Source organism: Coturnix japonica, chromosome 8, assembly GCF_001577835.2.
Source record: "Coturnix japonica isolate 7356 chromosome 8, Coturnix japonica 2.1, whole genome shotgun sequence".
NCBI lineage: Eukaryota > Metazoa > Chordata > Aves > Galliformes > Phasianidae > Coturnix > Coturnix japonica.
In genome coordinates, this window is record NC_029523.1 from 13135242 (window position 1) to 13162104 (window position 26863).

General features: G+C 40.0%; 1 protein-coding gene across 4 annotated transcripts; it reads right to left on the reverse strand.

Moving 5' to 3' along the window:
• LRRC8B (leucine rich repeat containing 8 VRAC subunit B) lies at positions 1–26849 on the reverse strand. 4 transcript variants are annotated; one of them, XM_015870068.2, is made up of 6 exons: positions 26577–26849; positions 23537–23665; positions 7702–7756; positions 6922–7017; positions 4071–6227; positions 1–3006 (listed from the first exon to the last, which is right to left on the reverse strand). In XM_015870068.2, exons 5-6 carry the CDS (start codon positions 6201–6203, stop codon positions 2734–2736), a joined length of 2406 nt encoding a protein of 801 aa, XP_015725554.1. In that variant the 5' UTR covers positions 6204–6227; positions 6922–7017; positions 7702–7756; positions 23537–23665; positions 26577–26849; the 3' UTR covers positions 1–2733. The 4 variants fall into 4 exon arrangements, 3 of the variants coding, with proteins under 3 accessions (XP_015725554.1, XP_015725553.1, XP_015725558.1); XR_004308209.1 differs by lacking the exons at positions 23537–23665; positions 26577–26849 and adding exons at positions 3203–3409; positions 18160–18314 and having other exon boundaries at positions 2891–3006; XM_015870072.2 differs by lacking the exons at positions 23537–23665; positions 26577–26849 and adding exons at positions 3493–3543; positions 18160–18314 and having other exon boundaries at positions 2893–3006.
• Positions 26850–26863: the final 14 nt, after the last annotated feature.

Here is a 26863-nt window from a genome sequence, read left to right on the forward strand (position 1 = left end):
TTGTAATGCAAAAAAAATTTATTTAAAAAAGCATTCAAGATATGGAAGATCACAATACAAGGGTCAACACAACACTGAAACATCTTGAGATATTTCTTATTGAAAGCAATTATTAAATACAAAGACTAAATGCCAACACTGCTTAATGTACAAAGCTTATGAGAGTGTATTTATACCTCTTTCCTGACAACCTCCTCAGTTTGAAGAAATATTGAATATTAAGGTCATGAATGAAATAAATGTATGAAATTTAGAGTTTTTTTCTCCATTTCTAAGCACTAGAATTGCATTTAATGGTACAAAATAGGTAACAAAGGCACACTGTGGATTGAAAGCAAGGCTGCAGATTCTAGCCATTAAGCTCTCTGGCCTTTCACTGGGTGTCTTGTAAACACTTGGGCATACAGTAAAAAAAAATAAAAAAATCCAATCCTCTTCAAGTAGTGCAGATTGAAAAAAAACATAAGCCTGAACAAAAAATGCAACTTAAACTGTAAAACACATGCACACTCATTCATTTCTTAGTGGTTCATCAAAAGACTGGGGGTTGCATGGTTTAGAAATGAAGCATCTTCCAAAGCTTATGCTAGTTCTGCCATAGTGAAATAGAAATGCACACTGATATTGTTCACCTGTCTGTGGTGTTGATAAAGGGGGCAGCTCCACTACTAAAAAGTTGAAGGTATTGGACAAAGCTATTATACACAACTATTTAGCTTTCAACACAGCTTTCTCATGTCAAAAAAGCTTTAAATACTTGATTATCAATTTTTATTTTTTAAATTACTAGACTGAAAGCCTTGTGTGTCAAATTCTGCCATGAAGCAGTGTTAAGTTACAAAGTCCTGACAGGGATCCATTGCAATTATTAACAAAACTCCAGCCACAGGGCTGCATAACAGTGTACTCCATTTTAATCACATTTACCATGACTGGCACAACTGGCTCTGTTTGCAAACTGCATCAATACCTATGAATGATCATGCAACTCCAAATGAGATGTAAGTAGAGTTTGAGAAAGCTGCATATGGATTCTATGAAAGGTTACTCCAGCTGTAGTGAACTGCACATGAATACAACTAATCAGCTTACACTAAATGTTTCCAGAATTACATAAAACATAAGTTACAATGCATTGGCTCCCTGAGATGAAAAGCAATCCAACTACAGAATTCTTTGGAACACCATCAGTACAGTGAATAAAGACATACCTCTTGCACTGCTACTGTAGGGATATCATCTACTTTCACACTGATCAGATTTGCTTATGATATTTTCAAAATAGACCTTACTTTCCATGAAAGTGACACTGAAGTGGGAAGAAGAGATGACTAGAAACACTAGTACGAAAACTGGCTTATTTGTGACTACTTGTATCTACAAGCTAGAATGCATAGTTAACACACTCTATGAAAATGAAGTTATTAAGAGCACACATTACCTTATCCATTTTATCATAACTGAGATTATGTTTCCAAGAACTTCAAGATACTACAAGTAGTTTTCAAATCCAAGGGTTTTGGAAAGCATACTCCTTTCCTGCCCCCCCGCCCCAAACTCCCCCACAAGAGGGGAAACTTTCTAAGTGAACATGATAAATGTCTGCAGAGTTAATTTTCCATACACAATAAAACAGTGCACAGCAAAAGAATGAATAAAGTCAGGAGCCATTTTATTTCCATCCAGTGTTTCAAATATTAAGGATGGCATATGAACTCATTTCACCACTGCAATTTATGCAATTATTCCATTCCTAGAAGAGACAAAGCTTATAACTCTTATATTTCCTTCTTGAGGACTTATTAAGTATGTGATTATTTGGTTTGTTCTAACTGTGTCTTTCAGCCCTAAACCTCTTTCATTCTCTTCCCAGTCATCAAAATATCATAACTGGGCATGGAGAAGAAGCATTGAGGCAGTCAGTACATGAGAGGCTATTGAAAAATATTAAATAGCAATATACATTACACTTAATACTTGGGTTGCTCACAACATATAGAAAACAACTTTATAATTTTGTGCTGTTTGCCAACTTTATGATCAGTACTGTAAAATCTGACTAGCAGACATGCACACCACTTACTCTAGATTGTGCTGATTCATCCAAATTTCTAGGCAATGTTTTATTTTGTACTAACTACCTTTGAGACAAAATACTGAAACTGTTTTCAGGTGTTATTGTCCAACTGGCTTTAACAGCAAGATTTAAAAGGCATCTTCCACAGTCTTGGAATTAACACTCAGTACTTGTCAAAAACCTTCCAAAATTAAGGTACCGTGAAAAAGATTTTCAGTACATCCCATGCGATTGAACTGCTCAAAAAGTTTGATTTTTTTACTTAACATTCTAAGTTAGCGAAGAGTTCACATTTAGAAACTAATTCCAGACAGTTCTTAGGCCTCATATGGCAGGAGATTAAACTGTTTAAGATTTCTTATCAAAGAAAGTATATACAAACTCCCGATAGCCAGGCAATCAACTCTTCCAACACATAAGCATTTAGCCAAATCATTTCAACCACAAGAATCCAACCAGCAAGTCATATTTCAGATTTTCTAAACATATGATTACCTGTCAAAGGCTGTATTTTTTGTTTGTTTTTCTTTCCCAATACAATTATCTCCAATCAATGCATTTAAGACTAATCTGTAAACTGCTATTCTGTCTATCTATACAGATCTTTAGAGAGTAGAAGGCTTACAGGATGCACTGGTGCAGAGTTTAGTTCAAGCTTAGCACTTATCTGAGCTGGTCTGCAAGCGATCTCTTACACGAGGTGGAAGTGTTTTTAACAACCTTTCTTCTACAATTAGACTATTCCGTTTTAGGAACTGACATTCTTCCAGTTCAGCAGGAAGAGATTCAAGATAGTTTCCAATGAGCTCTAAGTGAACAAGATTCAGTAGCTGGCCCACAAGAGGGGACAAATTCATCAGACTGTTATTTCCCAGAAGAAGAAATTGCAGCTTCTTGCACTGAAACAATCTATCAGGCAACATTTCAATCTAGAAAGAGGAAAGAAAAGAACAAAAATAAATTACATTAAAATCTGTTAACACACACTGCTGCACATTCTCACATTTCCCAGTTTTATTTTAGGGTAAGAAAGCTCTTTGCTTATGGAAGGATTCAGAAAGGGATAGCCAGTGTTTTATCATTAGGTGAGAAAGCGACCAAGAACACTTCAGTGTTTTCATATACCTGCTTTGTTATGAAGATGCTTAGCCACTGACAGAAGTCAAAGCAGAAGCACAGCAGGGGAGAGTATATACATGCATGCACACTCACGAGTGTGTACAAATGCATGCAGGTAGCAGGGGAGAATAAGCAGACCACTATCTCTTAATCATTTAATGAAGATGAAGCAGATTCTGTGGAGAGACATTAGCAGCTCCAGTGTCATGATGCCTGTAGAAGCAGTTAACCACACAGCATAGTGGCAATTAGTCCCAATCCATGTTATTGACATTAACATCTAAAACCAATCTCACCAGTGAAAACAGTTCTAAACTTGAAGAGAAGTCTTAAGTCAAACCTGGGCCCTACAATAATGAGCCAGTCAGCTTAGCACTGCTGATGAGATTACCAGGCATAGTTATTTTTCCCCCTCCCAGCCAGGCAGCTGTGTGCTGCTCATAAACCAGTTGCTGATTTGCCAAGCTTTCATGTTGACAAAACAATGTAAAAATGTAACAATGCCAATCTCCATTAAAATGCTACATAGGATAGATAATTGTAAGGAACAGCAGGCACGTTTTAGCATCTACCTGGCATGTACCATTCCGGATTATGGATCAGAGCCCTTAAGCCACTACAAAACCAGAGTGGTACTTATTCAGTATTAAACAAGCTTTGATGACACCACAATGTTCTAGTGAATGGACAAGTATCACCTACTTTTGTCTTTACTCAACTTATTTTATCCATTTACACACACACACAAAAAAAACAAAACAAAAACAAAAACCAAAACACTTCTAAGCAGAAACTGCCACAAAAGGAATGCGAAGTCAATATATAAATAACTAATAAAATACTTTTTAAAGTAGTAATTCAAAATTCTACTTACATGGTTTTTAGTCAAAGCCAAGTACTGCAGATTGGTCAGATAACCGATTTCTTCAGGGATGGAGGTTAGCTTATTATAGCTAAGATCCAAATATTGCAACTTTTTGCAAAGAAACAGCTGCAAGGGAACATCTTTAATATTATTGTAATTTAGATACAATTGTTCCAGGTTTGATAATGCACCAATTTGCAATGGGACATATGAAATGCTGTTGTGCCACAACTTTAAGCAAGACAAGTTCTTAAGATGTTGAAAACTGATGATTTCTTCCACTGTTCTGAGATTATTTTCTCTTAAGTCAATTTCATGCAAGTTGTTTAGGGTAAAAATGGAATGGGGAATGCGCTCTAGATCACAGCAGATTAATTCCAAGGTTCTCAAGTTCACAAGCTTCTTCAAGTTATTTAACACTATGAGTTTATTTCCCTCGTTGTTGATAGATAAGTGTTGCAAAGAAGGCAGCAGATCTGTAATCACCTGAGGTATCCGAGAAAGGTTGTTTTTTAAGTGAATCGATCTCAGATTTTTTAGCCCCTGAAAGCTTTCATTGTAAATGGAGTTGTGATGATCTAGCATGAAATATCCTGTTAAGCACAATTCTTTGAGGTTTTTCAGATGAAATACCCAAAATGGAATTCTTCCCATCTCACTAGATTTCAGACGCAATGTTTTCAGATTTTCTTCTAAAAAGCTCACTGCTGGGTAATCCATAGTTATTGATGAATGATAAACGTTGAGATCTTTGAGATTGACTAGCTGGCTGACAGCAGAAGAAAGTTTTGCTTCAGGAATAAGTTCCAACGTTAGGACTTCTATTTCTGTCAATTCAAAGACACTGTCTGGAAGACCACTTAATATGAAAAGGTGAAGTTCAACCTTGTCCTGGGAATTTCTTACTAGCTTGTTTTTCAGTTTTTCCACTGACCATTCATTGTTCAGATTTATCTGCTTCAGTTTGTTTTCACTCAAATCAGACAAGAATATTGAGAATCGCTGGGAATAAAGAGGATCATACTGATCTGCCAAGTGGAGAATAAATGCAAAGTCATTCTTTACATCAGGTATATCACTGTAGTTACTTTTCTCTCTCAACTTCTCAAAAGAATATTGCTTAAGTGAGCTTCTTAACATCCACCACAAACTATACGTACAAGTTAAGCCATAGAAGATCACTAAAACAACATAAAATGAAGCCAAAACTTTAAAAATCTCCGCTAATGAATAAACACACTGGTACCTTTTGTAGCCTGTAAAGGCTTGTACATTAACTATGCAATCAATTTCAAGTTTAATAAAGGATAAATAATAGGGAACATAAATTATTATTATTACAAACACAATGACTTTGACTATGATCTGTTTCATATACACTCTATATATGACATCCTTCTCTTCAACGTGCACTCTGAATTTCTTCACTTTTTCAAATATAGCTTTAGCTTGTTCTCCTTCTTTTTTGTCAAGAACACTTGAATTTTCTCTTCCAGTTGTTTCCAAGCCAGGCTGTGTATATGGCAGGGACTGTCTGCTGGCACCTACATCTACTGAACTCCCAGGTGATGAAATCACTGCTTTTGATTTGGCGATTGGCGACTTCCTCACAGACTGCTCAGCAACTGTTTCTGAGAGGGCACGTGTTGTCCATGGAGAGTCAAAACACTTCTGAAGAATTGCTACGAAGTGCTCAAGCCTGGAACTTGTACTAGGATAGTAAAGCCAGAAATTACTGCAAGCTGCAAAAATAAAGGTATGCAGAAGCACTAGGTATGGAAAAAATTTGGCAAACCAATGAAGCTGTCTCTCATAACATACTGCATCAATATAGGAATACTGCTGCCGATGGAGATCATTCTGGATTTTAAGTGGGATGATTATTTGTGCAGTAGAGCTAGCAGACATGTTAAGATTGGTTTTAATTAAATCCCAAGGCACGGCACAATGATTGTCAAATTCTAGCTTGCAAGGAAGACAACACAACACTCTGGTTTGAGTAAGCTGGAGAGCCCCAGCAAGCACAGCAACTAGCAGCATTATCATGGTGAGATAATACCAGAAGACGTCCCACCATGGTTTTAGTATGTGGTAGGATGACTGGGCATCTGCTAAGAATTTGAGTTCTGTTAGCGTGATCATGACTTTCACCTGTGAGAACAGCAGCTGGTAGAGGAAAAAAAAAAAAAAGATATTCTTAGAAAGTTGTTAAAAAAAAAACATTCATCTGTATTAAATGCTTGAAGCTTATGACTGTTTTCATGATTTCTGCATGTAACACATAACACTGGTTTAGCACCCACAGTATAGCAAAAGCATCTAAGAACTGCTGGCACTTAACTCTAGACATGATCTCATTTTATTCTCTAGCAAGTTACTGAAAATGCAAAAACCTTAAAGAAACTACTAAAAGAAATCACCAAAAGAAATCAGGCTGTTTTGATGAAACATTTGGGTACTGGTCAAGTAAAAGAAATAAGCAGATGGGAGTTAAAGTAGTACCTGAGATATTATACTAGCAATCCTTCTGTTTAAGTTATTTCTCTTAAGAGAAACAAACACAAAGCATTATGGTAAAATAACTATTCTTGTAATTTAGAATTTTATATTGGATTAAGTAATTTCACCCTTTCATTCCTTTACTAAAAGAAACCCACCTCAAAATAGCAGTTTTCCAATTCACATCTTACATATAACTCCCAGATTTATTCCACCAAGACAGTTACATATACTAACAAAGTATAACTTTCTAACCCAAATTGTCCATTACTGTCTTATATCCACGTATAAGCATGTGCATGCTACACACATAAAACAGGCACATTTAACCCCTAGCAGAGTAGCCTTGATTCATACTTACTTTATTAAAAAGAATAAAATACACAGCACCTCTCAGTCAGGAGGTCTACACCTTTTAAAATTCCTTGGACATGCCATCTTTACATTTGTCTTCATTCTGGATGGAAAAACATTGAATACCTTTTATTTGGGTGAAGTCATTAAAACACAGGGCAAACATTTCAGCTTTCATCACAACTTCTGCCTTACTGCATGCATCAGGATCTGTTAAGCTCTGCATTGCTACAGCTGTGTTAAATGGAACAGAGCATGCTCAGACAAGATAATCTAGAAATGTAAAGTCAAAGTCTCGCACAATCACACCAAGAATGAGGAAAGCCTACTGCTACCACTATTTCATTAGGAAATAATTTTTGACCAAATAACTACAAGAAGATTTTAAAAAGCCATACAAGAGTTCAAGAAATAAAGTTCAGTCATATTTTATTGTATTATTTTATTATTATTCTCAGAAACAGAGGCCTTTACTTACTGAAACCAAACAATCAAATATACAGTGCCAATCACAATACCACAGACAGTATCAGTTTCTTACTATAAGATTGTTAGGCAGTACAGATAACAAGGGATGGTGACGTACTGTATTTTTCTTAATATATTCTATAGGCAATTTTCAATTCCAATAAACAGAGCTGACTAGTGGCTATAATAATGCAAACAGCAAATCTAAGGCTAAACCACATTCTTATCCTACATTCACATTTGAAGGGAGAGGAATAGCCAAAACCAAATTAACCCTGCTTGTTTTGACAAAACTACTTAAGAAAATGCAGGCACTTACCAGCCCCGCTCAAGGGAAAGCAGCTGAAGGAGGACAGGATGGTAATAATATGCCCCTGGAAAGAAATAAGGTATCATTAGATTATGAAATATCTGGATCCCAGCAACTGAGTATTACAACAATTCAGAACTTTCTACAGCTTTTTTAAAGAGCTAACATTAATAAGCAAAAGCTCTAGTTATAACAGTTTAAGATACCATCCAGTCACCATCTGAGAGCTACTTCTCCTAAAGCAGAGATGAAGTAACACTCCTTTGTCATTGCTAAGTGTTAAAGGCCATTTCAGCTAAAATTTTCTTGTATTCACATAGTTACTAATCCTAATGCTGAGATACATTTTAACCACAGCTGAAAACATTAATTTCTTCATTCACTCCAGCTCAACTTGCAAAAACACATCCTCTTCTGGCAACAAACCCATTTTAGGGAATATGTCAGATTCTTGTTTAATATTAAACATTAAGGGTATTAATATGAATTAAATCTAAGTTAAAAATTCTGGGTATGATAAAACAGTTAAGTCACATTACTGTCATTAACACTGGTTAATGTTTTTGGTTTGTTATTCATTTGGAGTTACTTTTTAAAAAAATAGACCATTGAACTTATTAAAAATGCACTTGAGTGTAAGGATAAATCCAAACATCATCTTCAATAAATGCCATAATGTTCTAAAGTAGGTCAGTAAGACCAAGAACTCAGTTTGAGGCTGACTACTTTTTGAAACTTCCTGATGAAGCACCTGCACAATTACAGGTACACAAAAGCTTTCCTATTGGAGAAATACAGAGTACACACAAGCGTAATACAAGTGTGAATTATAAATGATAATTTTGCTCAAGACAGTTTTCTTTCAGATCTCATCTGTAGACCGGGAGGGACTAAACAAATGGAATAAAGTTGGAGTGTAATGGGTTTGATGATTCTCATCTCCAGCAGCTTTCAACCCATATCAAAGCCATAAAAGCTTTTCAAAGTAGCCAAATTCAATTGGCACTATTTCTCGGAAGATGAGACATAGAAAAATAGCCCCAGGCAAAGCGATGACTTCAGGAGTTACCCCAGACTAGAACCGTGCCTCAGGCCATAAAGACAAAGCAATCACATTCACTAATATCTAAGCAATTTTTAATTACTTCATACTTAGAAATTCAATAAAGAGAAACAAATCTAGAACAGGATTATGAAGCTATCATTTTGAAAAAAATGTTTATTACTATCAGAAATGTCTCCTTCCAATAAGGTTTCTATATGTTGTATTACCCTGTCACTGGATTACTGCTTACATGATTTTAGACACAATCAGTTAGGGACAACTTTTCTCCTCCCCCAAACAAACAAAAAGGGCTACAAAAGCTAAAAATAAAACTTCCTGTCAGATATTAAACTATTTACAAAGCCAGTGTAGCCTTAAGTATTTGATTGTTGTTTTTGACAGAGTTAATAAAACCAGATTTATAAAACTAAAGCAAACTTCAAGAAGTACCCCAGTTACCCTAGAATAGAAAAATCCTCATGAATATTCTCAAAGGAAAACCAGAACAACCCATACTCATCCATACCCACCACCTAGAACATTATTTGGTTAAAACTTCCCCTTCTATTGGCTTGCCACAACTCCTCCTTCATGTGACCGTAATCAGCAAAAAGGCCAGGTAGTGGGAGAATCCTGGGGCAGCTCTGACTTCATGAAGAATGAAATGACTACAGAGATTTTAGAGACAATTTAAAGATTCAGACACCTGCAGCTTCTTTGAGTTTCAGCCTTCTAGTGACAAGGAATCTCAATTCCAGTGCTGCATTTGATATGTGGCCTTCTAGAACGCGTACTTTGACCACTCTGTGGGCACATGAAAACTTAGTTTCAGGATCTGTTAGATGGGGATTGTAGTTTTGCAAGTGTATTCCACTGAACACAAACAACATGCAAACAAGATTAGAGAAAGCCTCTTTCCAGTTCCTTCTGAAGAGGTCACGAGTGATGATTAAACTTGTACAAGTGATTATCCTTTTGTATTCAAAATAAACCTGAAGACATTCCTGGACTCCTCAAAAGCCATTCCAGAAGCACAGGATGTTGAAGTCTACCACAACAACCTTTTAAACCATTAAATACCTAAGGATCTTTCAGTCAAAGAACTTAACCACAACCATAGACAATCTCAACCATTCATGTATGGATTAACTAGTTCCTCAACACTCCTGTAAACAGAGGACAGTACTGCTGAACATAACATGTGCAACAACAGTCTTAGGATTGTTTCTCAAGCAGCATTTCTCTTTAGAGAAGGTAGCTTACATAAGGCTATTAGGTCCATTTGTTTCTGGAGAGCAATTTTATATACAAACTCACATGCATGTTTCAGCTTTAATAGCAACACTTTCCCAGCCATCAAGACAAGTTCAAGATGTCATCTCAGCATCTGGAAGGCAGACTTCCCACTAGCTAGAACAGGTCACAACCTATGCTCCTGGGAAGGCCTGAATTACTGAGAACCATCAAGGCATACAAGCTAAGAATAGAAATGCAACTCCCAGCTTCAGCCCAAGCTCAAGACCAAATAGTAGATGAGAGATATACAAAAATGACTGCAAAACAAAACTAAGAAAAAACAGCAAGTAAAGGGCTCCATTTCTGGGTAGTACATTAAAGCTGAATGGGCATGCCACCTGACAGCATGAAAATTAAAGTAAAATGAGAAAGAAGTACACCAGCTTTGTCTGTTATACAAGTCACTGCATCAGTGCAACCAATCTTTTTGAAAGCATGCTTTCTGCATTCTGGGCAGGTATTAATTCACAGTGATGTTTTACCACCAGTCACGGTGCTTTCCAAGGTCCCTACCAAACCAAGCAGAATCCAGACTGAATCAGTTCTGATGTACTTTTCTAGTAGTGAACAACAGTTTGTACAGCTTTAGTGGACCAGCGCTATTTGGAAACTCGTACGTATACTTTAAAAATAGATATTAATTCTATACCAGGCAGGGATACAACTATGACAGAGGAAGGATTTCCACTATACAGATAAGTATTACAGCATTGATGCTTCCTTTTTCCTTAAGGACACATTAATGTAAACTTTCAGCCCAATTATATGCAGTCACTTTGCTGAACTATGGATTTATTTTCTGCTTGCATTCACAGCCTTTTAATTCTTCTAAACTACAAAGATATAAATTTGCATCTTTTATTAAGCTTACTAACATCTAAAATATTAATTGCCATAAATATGAAAGAAGCAGAGCTTTAGAGCTTTGTTGTGTTGGTTGTACAAAGAACCCAAAAGGTAAATTCACATTTTGTTTCTCCCTAACATTTAAGAAACAATTAGACCAACTTATTTAATATGTATTTCACAGGGAAAACTCTAGCACTTTTCTCCAGTAAGTGTTCTTTTTTAAAATAAAATTCCATTAATTTCCATTTCTCCTAACACTTGTACACCCCATGTGCTCTCCATTAGAAGGGAATTTTAAATAGCGTGCCAAAGCTTCACATAGATATTACAATCTTAAAACAATCAGGCACTTAGAGCTCTACCATCAATAGTCTGCTTGGCAATTCCTCAACACAGCAAAACCCATTCAAGCATGAAAAATAACTAGAAAGATTTCCGTAAGGCCATTTTTTTTAATTTTTATTTTTTAATGGGAGTATAACAAGCTGTAGCTCTGCAGACTGCCAGACCACTGAACACTAAGGAGCTCTGCATCCAGTCAGGCTCATTAGCAGGCCCAGACCTGCTATGCTGAACATTGAAGGTGCCCTTCAGCCTGCACCATGCTAATCTCTTGGCCACAGGCTAAGCTTAGCCAGCTCATGGTAACAGAGTCCACAGGCAGCTCCCACTTGGTACTGGCAATTACACCACCTGCACATCCTTGTTTTTATCAAGAGCTGCAGCAAGTTCTCCTGCAAACATCCATCCTGTTCAACCACGGAAATTCTACATAGCTGGTTTCTTGTAAGAAAAGCCTGTAACAACTGGAATGACTTAAATGAGGTAACATCATTTGATGCTACATAGTTTTCAGCTTCCAGTGTAATGCACAATTATCTATGCCGTTCTCTTTTGAGCGCTAGCTGTGATAAAAAGCATTTTAAGTGATACTTCACAGAATCTAAGCAAGTGAGCAAAAGGAACCTGGCTTTCTAGTGTAGGAAAAAGAGTGAGAATACCAGGAGGGGAGAGAACAGAACAGCATGGAAATACATCTGCCTCCTCAGGACAGACATAGTTCACCTGTGCTCAGCTAATGCCTACCTAAACCAGTGCAGGAGGAGAAAACTCCCCAGAGATGACTGCAGGAGTGTCATGCTGCCAAACACATCTGCCTATACATGCTATGGAAGAGGTAAGGCAAGTAGTGCAGACCACACTCAAGTTATGCTTAAAAAGATGTAAGAACAGGCCTCTTTGCTGATCCTCAAGTCCCACTTAAATTTTGAAATCAGTACAGCAATGTTGAAAACAGAAATTGTGTCAAAACTACAAACAGTCCTTAATTCCAGGTTCCAAAGAAACCTTCAGGCAAGTTTGAAGCAGCATGTATGAAAAGTCTCCTTGACTCATCATCCTAAGCAAGATCATACCAAAAGCAATACCAACATGTCTAGGCCAAGACTGATATCTGTGGCATGCTGTACATTTTATAACTTCCACAGTGTGCTGTTGAGTAAGGTGCTAAGTCTTTCCCAGTACCAACACGACTAGTACCAAGTCAGACATCTTCTAGCCACATTAAATTAGATTTCCAAGCTCACTTTTAGTGCCTTTTTATTCTCATAACCACATTCTTGGGCCTTCTTCATGCTGAGAAATATGAATACATAACCATAAAACAATGGTATCAGCACTATCCCTCCAGCATTCTAAAGGAAGTCTCAAGAGTATCTACTTCATTCTGCATACCAAGATAAGCGCTACAATAGAAAATTAATTTTTAGCCTCTTAGTTTCCAGAAGTCAGACAGATTCTCATGATGTCCATTCATCATGCTGCTACACTCAGGATAACAGAAAGCAAAGCATGCTAAGAAAACACTAGAGAATATTCATTACTTAAATGCTACAAAGAGATTTTTATTGTACAGGTTAGCATCTTCAGTCTTTGTGAGCAGTAGAGAAGCCAGCTGCACAAAACAGTTGCAACCATTTACCTGAAGACCACCTTAGTTTTCCTGGAAAAGGCAGGGAATAGAGCACACAGATGCTCTTCCATTTCCAGTATACTTTCCAATAAGCTGATTCTCAGTAAAATCATAAACGGCCAGAAATCCTAGACATATCTAAGATGATTCCTGTAACCCACTGGAAACAGTCTGGAATAATGAAATATCATCACAGAATCATTTGTTGGAAGGGACCTTTAAAGATCTACAGTCCAACCTCCTTGCAGTGAAGAGGGACACCTACAGTTCCAACAGGTTGCACTGAAACCAGCCCACAGTCCAGCCCACCCATGAATGTCTCTGAAGACAAATGCCTGGGCAACTAGTGTTCCACTGGTTCCAGAAGGTGGAACCTTGGAGTATGTGTACACACACAAACCATCTCCAAATTAGTTGTCCAGCTAGCATGAGCAGCACTGCTGTTCCAACAGAACAAAATGCACTACAAAGTCTACTCAAGAAGTCAGGTAAGCACAGGGTAAGTTTTGCAGTCCTGAAGGAAATCACGTTGCTATAACAAGGCAGTAATGTAATTTAACACCACAGGTACTGACGCATTAATTAGAGTAGTTTCATATTCTGATTTGGGCCTATAAAGACTTCAGCAGCACAGAGCTGACATCAAGATGGAGGTGGACAACATCCTGCATATGGTAGGCAATCTTGCCAGCTTTGCTAAAAGCAGAATACTGAAATCCAATGTATTTAGATATTCAGAATCTCCATTCTACATTATTTTCCTAGATCACAAGCTGATTTCTCATACAGTAACCACACAGAGCCCTTTTAAGAGGGATGTTTACCTCTGACTTGACTTGCATAGAGTTACTCAGCATTTCATTTCTGTCTCAAGTTTTTCAACTGTAAAACCATAATGCAATTTCTCACATTCTTTATGAAATATTTAAATGTGCCATACTACTAGATAATCTGGGGATTCTGGACAGTACAGTAGGTTCCGTTCGGTTCTGACAGAGCTGGAAGCACACATGCTATTACTACTCCCAGTCGGGTCAAATATATCTTTGATATCATCTTTGCTTGGTCTCAGAAATCATTTTGCATTGATTCTAGTTCTAGCATAATTTTGATTCCCCGAAATGGAAGTGAAATAAGTTTTATTATAACACCCCAGCAGGCAGCATGCTGTGCACAGTCATCCCTACCTCCTATCATCTGTTTCTATTGCTTTGTGCTACGTACTTATAAATTGGACAAAGCACCCAACTACATTTTCTTCTTCTAATAAAATTAAAGGATTGAAGGACTCACTTCCACATTGCACGTACTATGCAATATTACATTTTCTGAAAACACACATCCACATGCAAGCATGACAGTTAAAAGCAACACTAACCTTATCTACCAGAAGCATCTTTTAGAACAATGCTGTTTCAGAACAAAGTACAAGTGATCAGGATTGAATACTCCAGTAAGCCAGCAGTAATCCTGCTTTGATAACTGAACAAAGTTAGCTTGCAGCTTAAATTTACTTTTTATACTTCCCATCAAACCCAACCATGCTGTGCAGCCCTTCATGCTCAAAGCCTCTTTATGAGCAGATTGCCTGAAAAGACCTAGAATGCAGCAAGTTCTTTTCCTTCTAGATAGCTTTATTACAAGAATAAAAACCACTCTTTGGTATGAAGCAAAACACAATAAATTCAACTCAATGTTTTTACCATCTTGAGTCATGAAGAGCCCTGAAGTAAATAAAAAACCTCTAGCCCCCTATCTGTAAGGAACCGAATAACAGCTCCCAGCAAAGCAGGCAGGATATGCCAAATAAGCAAAACTTCGGTGCCTTCCTGACCGAGTCAGTGTCATTGCAAAGTTACTATTTAACAATGTTAATGTTTAATAAAAAAACATTTACTCAAAAAACAGTTTTTCTGCATTGCAAAGGCACTGACAAAGTAATAATCATGACACTTCCATTTGTCATGAGTTAAAAGCGATAGATCGTCACCCTTGTTAATAATTTAAATATGGTGTGAAAACAGACAGTTTCAGTTAAAGTTTTCAAGTGCCCCTTCTTTAAATATGTCAGATTGCACTACAGCATGTATAGGAAACAAGAAAAAATACGCTAGCACTACAGCCCAAATTTGTACTTCTCAAATTCCAGCTCAGTAGATGTATATATTTGCATGAAAAACTTCATCTACCATAGCACATCTGGATAAGTATCTGAAAACCAGAACTGCTCAGAGAATAACAATATTTTCCCTAGAAAATTCAGGCAGTGAGGTCTGGGACATCAAGGGTTACATTTCCTGGGTTTTTGAAAATCGATGTCACTCATTAAGCCTGAATGAACTACAGGGCCATAGCTTTGCGGCTGTTATGCCACAGAACCAAAGCTAAGCTTCCATATGAAACTAAAACCACAATTCAGACAAGTATCTCCCAAACAAGTAAATAGCATTTGTAGCACAACAATCCAAAACAATGTCCTAACAGAAGCAACAAAACCAGATTGCTTTATTACCATATTCTTTATTAGAACCACGAGATTCCTTACCAGCATTTTCAGTCTCTTCTGCTTCTTACAATGAGCTAAACCCTCAACTTACTCATGGAAAAAACACATTCCAGTTTACAGTAGTGGAACATACAGAGCAGAAAACTATTGATATGTATTCTGAAACTTCAGTATTGAACTGCAATTTGATTGCAGCTCATTAGAATCTGAACCCAGCTTACAGCATACTAACAACTTTTGGGGAAAAGAATAAAAAAGCCCAAGCATAACCATAATAAAACTAAGTTTGCATACCAAGACTGCTACTGGAACACATACACAATAGAGTGCATACAAGCATGCCATTTAGTTATCAGTAACTTCAGATCACGTGCCTCATGACAAGCTTTCTGACATTAATGAGACTGACTGCCCACATATGGCAGGGAGAACAAAATGAAGGCCACAGCTCCTCAGCTACTGTTATCAGGTACCACAGAGCACAGCTACAAGCCTCTGCTGTGCAGCTCTGCACTCACCCCACGCATAACACAAGCCTTTATTAGACAGGGGATACCATAACTCGTCACCAGTTAAGAAGAATCAAGGAAATCATTTGTTTAGATAGCAAATTAAGAAAAAATGCATCTGTTCCTAAACATATAATCTATCCCACTTAAGCATTAACATTACAGCAATTTTAAACACTCAAATATTAATGCTACTTCACACTCTGCCCTTCTACATTGCATTGTTATACAGACAAATTAACTTCTTAATAAAGAACAGTAAGAACAACTGGCAGAGTAACACTATTTGCAAGACAACAGCTGAACAGCTGCTACAAAGATGCCTACAGGAAGGACAAACAGAGCCCAACAGGTTAGTACAGAGGATACAGATAGCAGCGTGAAACAACAGAGACCAGTATAAAGCATGCTCTATCTCCTTATGCACATTTCTAATCCTAGCTGAGTAAAGCTTTATAGCTTTAGCAGTAGGCATTGTACGCTGTAGTAGTATTACTGGAGCCACAGCCTCCTTCACTACCTCTAAGGGAACACAAGGCTTCCTTCCTCCCTCCCCTTCATTCATGAAATCCACTTAAAAATACTTCTTTGGCAGTGATATACTGCTCAGTGAGGCTCATTTCATAATGCTGAATTACTGACGGATGCCTCTTCAGCACTACCACTCCCTGCCTAAAATCTACTCAACATGTTTTCACCAACTTCAGAGAGCAGTTGTAGAAGTAACTGAAGAGAAACAACAGATAATTTTCTTTTTCTCCCTGATCAGAATCCCATCTTCCTAAGAAAGTAACGGCAAAAATCAGACAAGAAATTTGTTTCTCAGGAGTGCAAAGGACCATGCATGCAAATCTCCACGAATGACACAAATCCTACTGAAACTGAAAGCAGGTTACTGTGTAAAATACTTCTTTACAGTGTAAAAAAATATGCTAAAACTCAGCGCTTGTTCAGTAGTTGCAGCAAAGCATTTTAGTACACAAGGGAAAACACTTCAGAGAAGCAGCACCCAGTCCTGGCTGCTGGCTCTGTGGTTCAGCCCCTTCCTGCCACATCCCTTGTGCTGGTTAGTATTGCACCTACAGAGGGAAAGCACTGTGTCGGGGAACTCCACCATCCCCCTGTCAGCTCGGTGACAGAGGGCAAAAGAAGCACATATCACACATATAAACAACACAGCAAATTTTATGAGCAATAACCTATAGAACTGTAACCCTTAAGCCTTTATAGCACCTCCTTAAACGTTCAAGGACTCACACCAATAACTCTGGGATCAAACACCCTCACTGCTGAGAAGGTACAGAAGGGAGATCTCAGACACTGGGAAGCAGCCGGTGCCTCGCCTTATCACTCCAGCAAATCAATGAGGAAAGCTGAGAGCCAACAGAACTTGAAGTATCAATGCTTGAAATCACAAACGATCACACAGCTCTCACCTTGTTCTAGCATTACCTCAAAAGTATTTTAAATGCCCACATTAGGCATTAGTTCAAATACAGCTACCTGACCATTAATGACAACCTCTGTATAAAGTCAAGCTTCATGGAAAGCAGCTTCAATGCTTTTCCTTGCTCCTATGAAAAAGGGCTGACTGCGGAGCTCACCACTAAATCCGAACTGGAGTCAGAGAGCTGCCTAGGTTCCGTCACAGAGCAGAGCAGCACGAAGTCAGCCTCGCACCGCCAAACCCACGGCGCAAGAACAAGGCAGGAGCGCGCTGCTGGGGACAGAGAATGGAAGCGCCGGGTGGGCAATAAGAGACCGGGCAGCTCAGGGTAGGGCGCGGGCGGCCCCGCACGGCCAGGCCTCAGCTCCGAGCTGCCCGAGGGCAGGCGGCCACCCCGCGGGTGCAGGTGATACCGCACCGGGGCGAAAAAGGGGAAGGAAGCAGCGGGCGACCTGCGCCGGGCGGTCACACGAGGACACGTGCAGCCGCCGTTACGCAAAGCGGAGCAGCGCTCTCCTCCCGGCCCCACCCGCGGCGGGGCGGCCCCCGGGCCCTGCGGCAGGAACGGGAGAGCGACCCGAGCCGAGCCGACCCTGGGGGCCGGCCCACACCCAGCCCAGCGGGGCGGGCAGGTGAGCGCCGCTGCAGCGCGAGGCCGAGAAAAGGCGGCAGCCCCAAGGGCGGGCGGCGCCGGGCACCTCGCGGGCCCCATCCCCGCGGTCGGGCGGTAGGCGAGCCGCACTCTCTCGCGGGGCTGCTCGACGCCCTCGGCGGCTCAGCTCCGTGCCGCTCTCCCCGCCCGGTGAGGACGCAGCGCTGCCGGATGCGGCCGCCCCCGCTTACCTGCCCGCGGCGCCTCGCCCGCCCCTCTCCTGCCTCTCTGCCGCCTCCCTCCCGGCGCGGTCCGCACGGCAGCGCGCCCCGTCCCCGCAGCAGCCCGCAGCGCGGCGCGAGGCACCGGCTCCAACCGGCACTTCTCGGCTCCGACCCCGCCCCGCCGTCACGTTACCGCCCCAACCGGCCAATGGGGCGCGTGCGGCGGAACCGCTGACGGCCCGCGGGGCGGGGAGGCGGCTCCGGAGGACAAAAGCGCCGCCGCGCCCGGCCCGCCCCTCACCGCGCACCTGCGGCCCGCCCGGTAACGAGGCGGAGGCGACGGGAGGCCCCGCCCGGGTCCCATCGCAGCAACGCGCGACGTGCGGGAGGGTCGGGATGGACGCGGGGGGCGGTGAGAGGCCCGTTCCGAGGCCCGGCTGGAGCTGGGGAGGTGGCGCGGAGGCTGCCGCCCACCCCGCGTTCAGACCGACGGAGGAGGTGAAAGCGGCGAGAAAACAACCATCGCCGGCCGCGATAATGAATACAAAATGAACAGTGTGCACAAAGCACCGCCACACGCGTTGCAGAGCACCAGCCCCGCTGTTGTGGTCAGACACACCCAGTGAGCATCCTCCTTTATGAAAGGGACGGCTGACAGCCACTGCACTGCATGGCAATACCCTAGTTCGGCTATTCAACTCCAGTGAAAAACATAACAAGAAGCCACGAATACACACAATGCCTTAAGAACCACCAGAAGTTCATTTGACTTTCCTGCTTCCTCTTTCTCCAGCTGTCTGTCAGGTGATTCCCTCCCTCAAGCATGTCTGCAAAGGCTGCTTCTCCTGGGCTAAATGCACACAACCCAGGAGGAAAACTGGAGTTCTACCTCGGTTTCTACAACAAACAGGTTGTGTCTGCCTCCTCTTAGTCACGCACACAAACAGCTCAATGTACTCAAGCATTTTCCTTCAGTGTTTTTATTCTTACCAACACCACTGCAAATATCTACTCAAAGTTCTAGTTACGATGTAATTACATTCCTTACATTCTGCTATTAAATGTTTGCCATTTAGCTTTTCACATCAATAGATCTATTTTCAAAACAATCCCTTTCCTCACTACTGCACAAAACTCCCCTCATTGAAACAGCATGGGCAGAAATCCTAGTGAAAACAATAATGTCTAAATCTCCTTGAGTACACGTGTAGGTATTACTATTAGTTCCAGCTTTTAAGAGGTATTAAAACACAACATTTTTGTGCAAAAACATTTTGGAACTCAAACATTGCCATTGAGCCCAAAGTGAAACTAGTTACAAAGAAGCTGAAGCTTGCACTTTAATCCAAACTTACACTAATGCAAACAGATACGTCGTAAAAAACTGTGTGCTCATTTTCCTGGTTTGCAGCCATATCGTTAGTGTGGTGCAGGAAGTGTTTGCTTTGTATTTGCTGATGGCTTTTACAGTGGTAGACTTCAATTAACGCCATTTTAACCTCAGAGAAGATGCTGCTGCCATCACAATGATGGGAACATGAGGCGTCTTCTGCAGTTTCTTCTTCAAAATTCATTCTTGACCTTTGGTAAACACTAGCTAGGCCAGCAGTCCTATTTGTCTCCTGATTTGCATCTTCCTTAGCTAACTGCATCATCATTAGGAATCACCTGCTCTACTCACATATCCCTAATTAATGATTTAATCTGTTTTATCATATCAGAACTATTTATCCTTTCTGTGAGCAAAATAAATATATTGTATTCTTACTCCATAACCTGATTCTCTAATCTACATTTCTACTTACTAAGAAGCCTGTTTCTAAGATCTGCCACACTCTTTTTTTGTCAGTAATAAGCCAGGAAGACAAATCAATATTTCATTACATTACAAAAGCAGGGACACTCTGTTGTGCTAAAAATAACAGGGAAAATATTAAGTTGGAATACTTCACTTAATGGTGATGAGGTTCTAATGGCTTGAGTAATACATTACAACCTAACTTTCCACTTCTGGTACTATTTATTCTGCTACTGAGTGGCTCCCAAGGATCCATAGAGGGAGTGCTCAACCCATCCATCGCACCCACAGATCTCAGAACAATGATACCCAAGTAATGGGTATTGCTCTTACCTGCCCACTCAAGACCAATGCTGCTTTTCACTGTGTAGCTCCTAACTAAGCCCAATAGGTTAAGTTCATCTTCATGGTTACCCTAATGCTATTATATTGAGTTCCTTCTGATGTTTCTCAAACAGCATTATCTAGAAAACATTCTTCAAGCTCTAATCATTAGTCACAGACATTTATAAGATACTGAAATACAACACCTTAACAATTGAAATGTAACAATCAGAAAAATCAACACGATAAAAGAATGAGACAAGAGATGTGATGCCAAAGGGACCAGCATAATAGAAACATGCTACAAAAGAAAAAGCGCTCACCTGTCTCTGAAGTCCTAGGCTCACAATACAAACACCACAGGAGAGGAATCTCCAACCAGAAAACCTTCCTCAGCAGCAGGCAGCCCTTAAATGATGTCTAAGAGGTGCAGACTGCATCCCTTCTGGTTGCACAGCTGAATTGCCTTCATCTGTGCTCCCAGGGCTGACCAAGTCTTTTCCCCAGGCGCTCAATCATTGACTCAGCAGTTACCATACCCTTAGAAAAGTTGAGTTTCATTTTACACATCATGATACACCCGATCTTTCTTAACTTCATGTGTAGATGTTACAAAATCAGGTTTGAACTGAAGAGGTAGTAACAGTTCCAAATGCTATGCATGATTAATGGCTGTATTGAGCACTTCAGTCCCTTCACTCACACATTTCTGGGAAATCTGATAGAATATGACAAAGCTACATAGCAGAGTATCATATATGTAGAAGGTAATATTTGACGTTAAATTTTCACTTTAGAATATATCTAATTGAACATTCTTTCACAAAGGTGACATTATACTTGACTTTTAGCCCTCCAGTGCTGCTTGGAGTTGTGGGAGCAACAGCATCATGAATGACAATTGCTCTGGAAGCAGTTATCTGAAAGGAAGCCAGACCTTTTGAATAAAGCTTTCTATTATAACTTGCCTTATGATCAGCAAGTGTATTTCTGACCGTCTCTTTTTCAAGATCCCATCTTTTGATATGAAAGGCTACAGCTTCACAGACAGCTGAAGCACAGACCATCAGATCATGACCCTTTAATCTCTAAAATGCCACACAAACGTTTGTTCTCCAAAAGAGAATAAAAACATCTAAGCTCCAAAGATCTATAGATAATTTCATTTCAGTCCCTGGCAAATCTTGATTAATATCTTGCTTGATCTTTTTAGAATTTGCTGAAGCTTCTTTGTCTTCTTCTGAGAATTTACAGATCACATATTTCATAGGCTCCAGATCACTCCTCTCCTGGTGCAGAACTGTGACTTGCAGTTTACAAGTCATACCTACAAGTAGCGGAGGTGGATATTTTAGAACAACACTTCCCTCTGCTGGATCTGTGGATAGTGACAGCTGTACTTGCACTGGAGAGACCTGCCCAGGTCCTGTGCCACTAGGCTAGGGACCCGGGTAGTAAGAGACTAGCAATGGCCTTCTTCACTTATCAAATTAATATGATAATCATAAAAATTTGATTCAGCATCAGCTGACCAGGGTTATGTGCCACACCTTAAAAGACTCTAATAGAAACTAAGAAAAGTGGTAGAGAATTTTAATTGACTGCTATGTTCCTTATCTGGCCGCCTGTTCCAAACTACTAGTAATAACCAGCATATCATTTTTCAGAGCAGTTTCTGATGGAAACTTCCATTTTCAAATATAGCTGTTTTGAGTTCAAATCTATTGGAATAGTGTCCCCAGTTGAGGGAAGAAGAAGAGCTAGAGGGGGAGGAGGGAGAACTGCGGAGACAAATGAGAATGGCTGTGCTTCATTTGTCATCTCCAGGAACTGGTCCCAGTGCAGGAGTACATGTGCTCTTAACTCAGTCGTACAAACAAAACATAAAGTCATAACTAAGCATTTTGCTGAACAAAGATTCTGTTCACGTACTCTGCTGAATTAAGGCTTTTGATGGACTTCAAAACACAGGATGATGACAAATAGGTGAAAGATAGTGGCAGGGGAGCAGATAATAAAGATATAATCATAAAACAATATTTCTAGTCAGAGAAATGTGCTTTGAAAAAGGAGGGAGAGAAGTCTCACAGAAAAAAAGAAACTGTCAGAAGTTTGGATCAAAGTGGTATGCAGGGTTAAAAGGTAGAACAGGTTACAATGCTAAAGGCTGTACTGAGGTGATATGGAACAAACAGTCATTCAAAAACAGCAAACAAGTAATTACATAATAAGTAATTCCTATGTTCAGAACAAAGCCTGTACTAAGCAGAGAGAACATCTAGTTAAAAAATACTGTACAAGAAGTATTTCTAATGAAATAATGTTTTCAAAGAGTTTGGGGAGGAAACTGAAGGCTTGAATAAAGAAGAAACTGGCATGTAGGGACCAAGGGGACAGCCTGCATAACAGTAAGAGGGAAAGAAAATTAAAAGCTATGCGGCATAACATAGGATAAACAATGGTTTTCTAAGCAGGATGTTTTCCTGTCATCATCTGTGTTTTAAATGCCCAAGAATAAGGCTTAATAAAGATACCAGAGAAAAAAGGCTGCTTCTTTTAGATGGTGTAAGGTGGAATGATAGAATTTCTGGTAGAAAGCGGAAGATTTCAAGATTTCTTGAAAAGTTTCAGACAAGCAGAAATTTGACTTTTTTTCCCCCGAGAGAGTATTGGAAAGATAAGGTCTGTTATATTGAATCATCTCTTCCCAAATTTATAATCAGAAAAGGCACCTATAGAATCCATCAGTATGAAATCAGCTTTAATAGTGTGAACAGCATCTAAATAAATGAGCATTAATCTCTTTATGGATAACAAAAAATGCCAGAGTTATCCACCAACTTATTTACTCTGCTGTTGCAGTCAGTTTTCTCTTAGATATACACAGCATATGAGGTCACTTAAAACTGGATTATTCTCATTACCTGCCAAGTTTAGATCTTTAGAGGCAATAAAGTCAGTATAATCTGAACTCAGGTCAAAGTAATTGGCTATGATGCATTTTTTAAAACAGTGCTAAGTAAACTATTACATATAGCCTACTAGGAAAAACAAAGGAATAAACCTTCAAAAGCCAAATCCAAACATCTAGTTTGAATGGGAATCAAAATAAATAATAAATGCCTATAGCATGGTGTCATATGACATGTTCCTTGGCACATATTTGGGACATTTAATCATAAAAATTTCTAGACACAAGTTGAACAGCTCACTCCAAATGACTGAAAATTCTTATGCATTTGTTTAATGCTGCAGACTATGAGTAATATAGGAAATACTCACTGAAATGTTTCCAGCTTAGTGGACTCCCATGATACAATCCAGTGTTAGTCACAAAGTATGGAAGCAATCGGGTATCCACAACCTCCCCAGTCTGGATGTTGGCTGTGTTCAGTGGGAATAAATCTGGGCCTGCAAGATATTTGGTCAGTATTCCTCAGCCTGCATTACTGCACATTTTGCTCACCATCATATACTAGTTTCCCAGAACATCTCTTTAGTAAACATTTCCTAAAGAAGAGATTCACATTGTTTCTCTTGAACAGGGCTTACAGAAACAAGGCAGATTGTGAAGTGTCAGCTTGGCAATGGGCTGAGAATAAGGTAGATGCCTCCCAGCTGAGAGATTCCAGGGTACCTAAGGTCTAGGGATAAGTAGGTGTCCTGCCTAACCTACTGCAGAAGCATGGATGTAGGACTGGCATTAAAATGCTGCAGACATCAGCATGTCTTCCTGCACTTCTGACTGAAGAAGTGGACTGTTAGCACAAGACAGCTGTGTCTTCCAGAGGTAGAAAAAAAAAAAAGATGACAGTAAGTAAAGGAATCGTGAATAAAGAAATTCTCTCATGTTGTCTAGTTGCTTTCCTGATCAGAAAAACAGGATTTCATCAATTTCTTGCTAACAGCCAAGACCTGTATGTACCATCAGTAATTGAGCATTTTTTTCTCTTCACAAAAAAGTTGGTGCCCTAAGTTTATATATAAAGGAAATTATATGCCTTTTTGTTCTATCATGTATAAAGTTGTTTTAATGACTTGCATAACACCACACTGGCTATATCCCAAGAGAAGCTTGACCTAAATTTTGTTTTTCATCTCCACCTGATTTCACCAATATCCAGTTTAATTAGTCTTACATGCTGTAACTAGGCTAGAAAAATCCAACAAACAAAAATTAGCTGAAGTCAGCTGATTTTCTATGGCCTGTTAATAGCATCCACAGATGCCAAGTAATTTGGCATCTACCAAAGTAATTTTCTCCTCTTCAAATGAACTGCCTCCCACTGGCCTATTTGGAAGCATAGAGATTCCTGGCTCCTGTTTCTTCTTTACAAATAAGATGTAGCAGGATGATTATATTAAAATAAATTAATTTTAAAAAGCATGAAATCTCACTTCCAGTGGATGAGGATGTGTTATGTAGTTAGGACACCCATGTATGAGTTTTTATAAAAAAGAAAAATAAAAATCAGGAGGCCTTACACTGCAGTCACAAAATGAATGAAATGCTTCTAAACTGAATGCCCATATGAGTTACTTGGGATGTCTTTAAAAAAAAACAAAAGGACAGCAATTTAATGTGTCAGCAAAAGTAGTTTGAGAGGAGTGTAAGCACCAAATAAGATTTTCATAGTAGTCTATCATTACAATGGACTTTGACACATAAGTCAGACCTAGAGAGTATACCATTGTATGGATTTCCCAGCTATGTCTGCCTTATACAAGAGATTGTGAAAAATCCGGGCACTGATGTTGTGAACAGCCAACAGAAGGCTGAACTTTTTTCTTTGACCGTGCTACACGACAAAGATTGTAATCTGCTGCCCTCCGATGGATACTTACAGAGATTACGTCTAAAAGTGTGGGACTGCAGGCAGTAGGAGCACAGTAAAATCACAAGGAAGGGACAAGATCACCTAGTCCAACCATCCTCCCTTTATACCATACCATGCTTGAGACTGTTAAACTTCTAAAAAAGCACTAAAGAGAATAAAATAATGAAGTGTTAAGTTCTTTGAGTACTGTGTTTAGTATCAAAATCACGGCTACGTCTCCTTTCTTAATATTACTTTTTTTTTTTCCCCAGGTTATTTTCACATCCAAGTAGATGTGTTCTAGTTCAACCTATGACAGATTAATTTTCTTCAAACTGCTCTTGCTATTCTATGATATATGAATACCTATAATGATTGCATATGTAATGTAACACATACAGTAATGATATCAAAGTAATAAGTATTCCTGCTATCTGATTTAAAAGATACCTGCTAACATTCTGTCTGCTAACCCATCTTCTCATGATTGTTACTGATACACTAAGAACTCTTCTAGTATTAATGTTTAAATATAAAGCGAGTAAGACTCGCTATGAAAAGTATCTTATTATGCACGGTTCTTTAAAAGAGATATTTCTATTTTTGGAGATCTTAGAGCAAGGAGTGAATTTGACATGTAATGCCCTGTTGCTTCTACAGGCCCCTGTAAAAATCTGGTATGTGAGGTTTATCAGCTCTGCAGCAGCCTGATAGTCTGAGATACTAGATGATAAGATCACAATGCTACAAAATATGCTCATCCCCTCTGTATGGTGATGTTGATAGAAGGGAAACCGGTTTTGCAAAGAACTGTAAAAACAGAACAAGGTTGGGAAGGAGACATTTTAAGTTTATGTTTCCCTGAATAATCAAGTTTAGTGATAAAGGAAACTTTCTGTGGCCTGATACACCTAATGGCAGCAAGACTCAAAGTCAGGGTGCACCCAAACAATAGTACCCACAGCTGTTTGAAGTTTCACTTTCCAGTGACCTCAGCTCTCATTTAGAAGTGGGGTAGTGCACACACACATGGAAGCTTAGCAAAAATCCTGTTAATTCATGAGATACTTTGAGACATCATTCTTCAAAGAGGTGAACTTACAAACAGTGTCTGTGTTAACAATCTGGACATTTCATTCCCTCCCCAAATTAAGTCCAAAAGGGTAATTAGCACACTTTGTGCTGGCCTAGTGCTAATTCTAGTTTTTCAGGAGGTTACTTTTGTATGTGGTTTCTTAGCAAGAGAAGTAGTTGAGTATGTGTTATCAGGACAATCATAATTCAAACTGGCAAAAATCTACCACAACTTGGAAAGCAGCAACTTTCTTAAAATGTTCATCCACGTTCCTGTGCCTTACACTGTAAGCATCAGCCTTTCCCCTGGATTTCACCACACAGCAGTAGCACCCGTGCCCAGCTCCACCTCAGCCGCCCCACTCGGCATAAGGCTTCATACGGTGCTCCGGTGCCCGGGGCAGACGCCAAGGCCGCAGGCTCGGCACTACCTCAGGTCTCGCCCCGCTCCCCGGGGGCCGTGGGGCACCTGATGGAGGCGCTGCCGCCGTCCTCCCGCTCTCTGGTGACGCTGGGCCGCACGTAGCTCGGCCCGCACGGATCTGCGCTTCCTTCGGCCGCTCCCCGCACCGCGCTGCCGCCATTTGCCTCTACAGCGTCCGCGGGGCCACACGGGGCAGCGGGTCACCTCTCTTCCCTTCATGCTGCTGGGCTGCACCCTGGCGGCTCCTCCCGGTGGGCGGGAGCGCGGCCGCTGGCTGCCCCTCAGCGGAGGAGG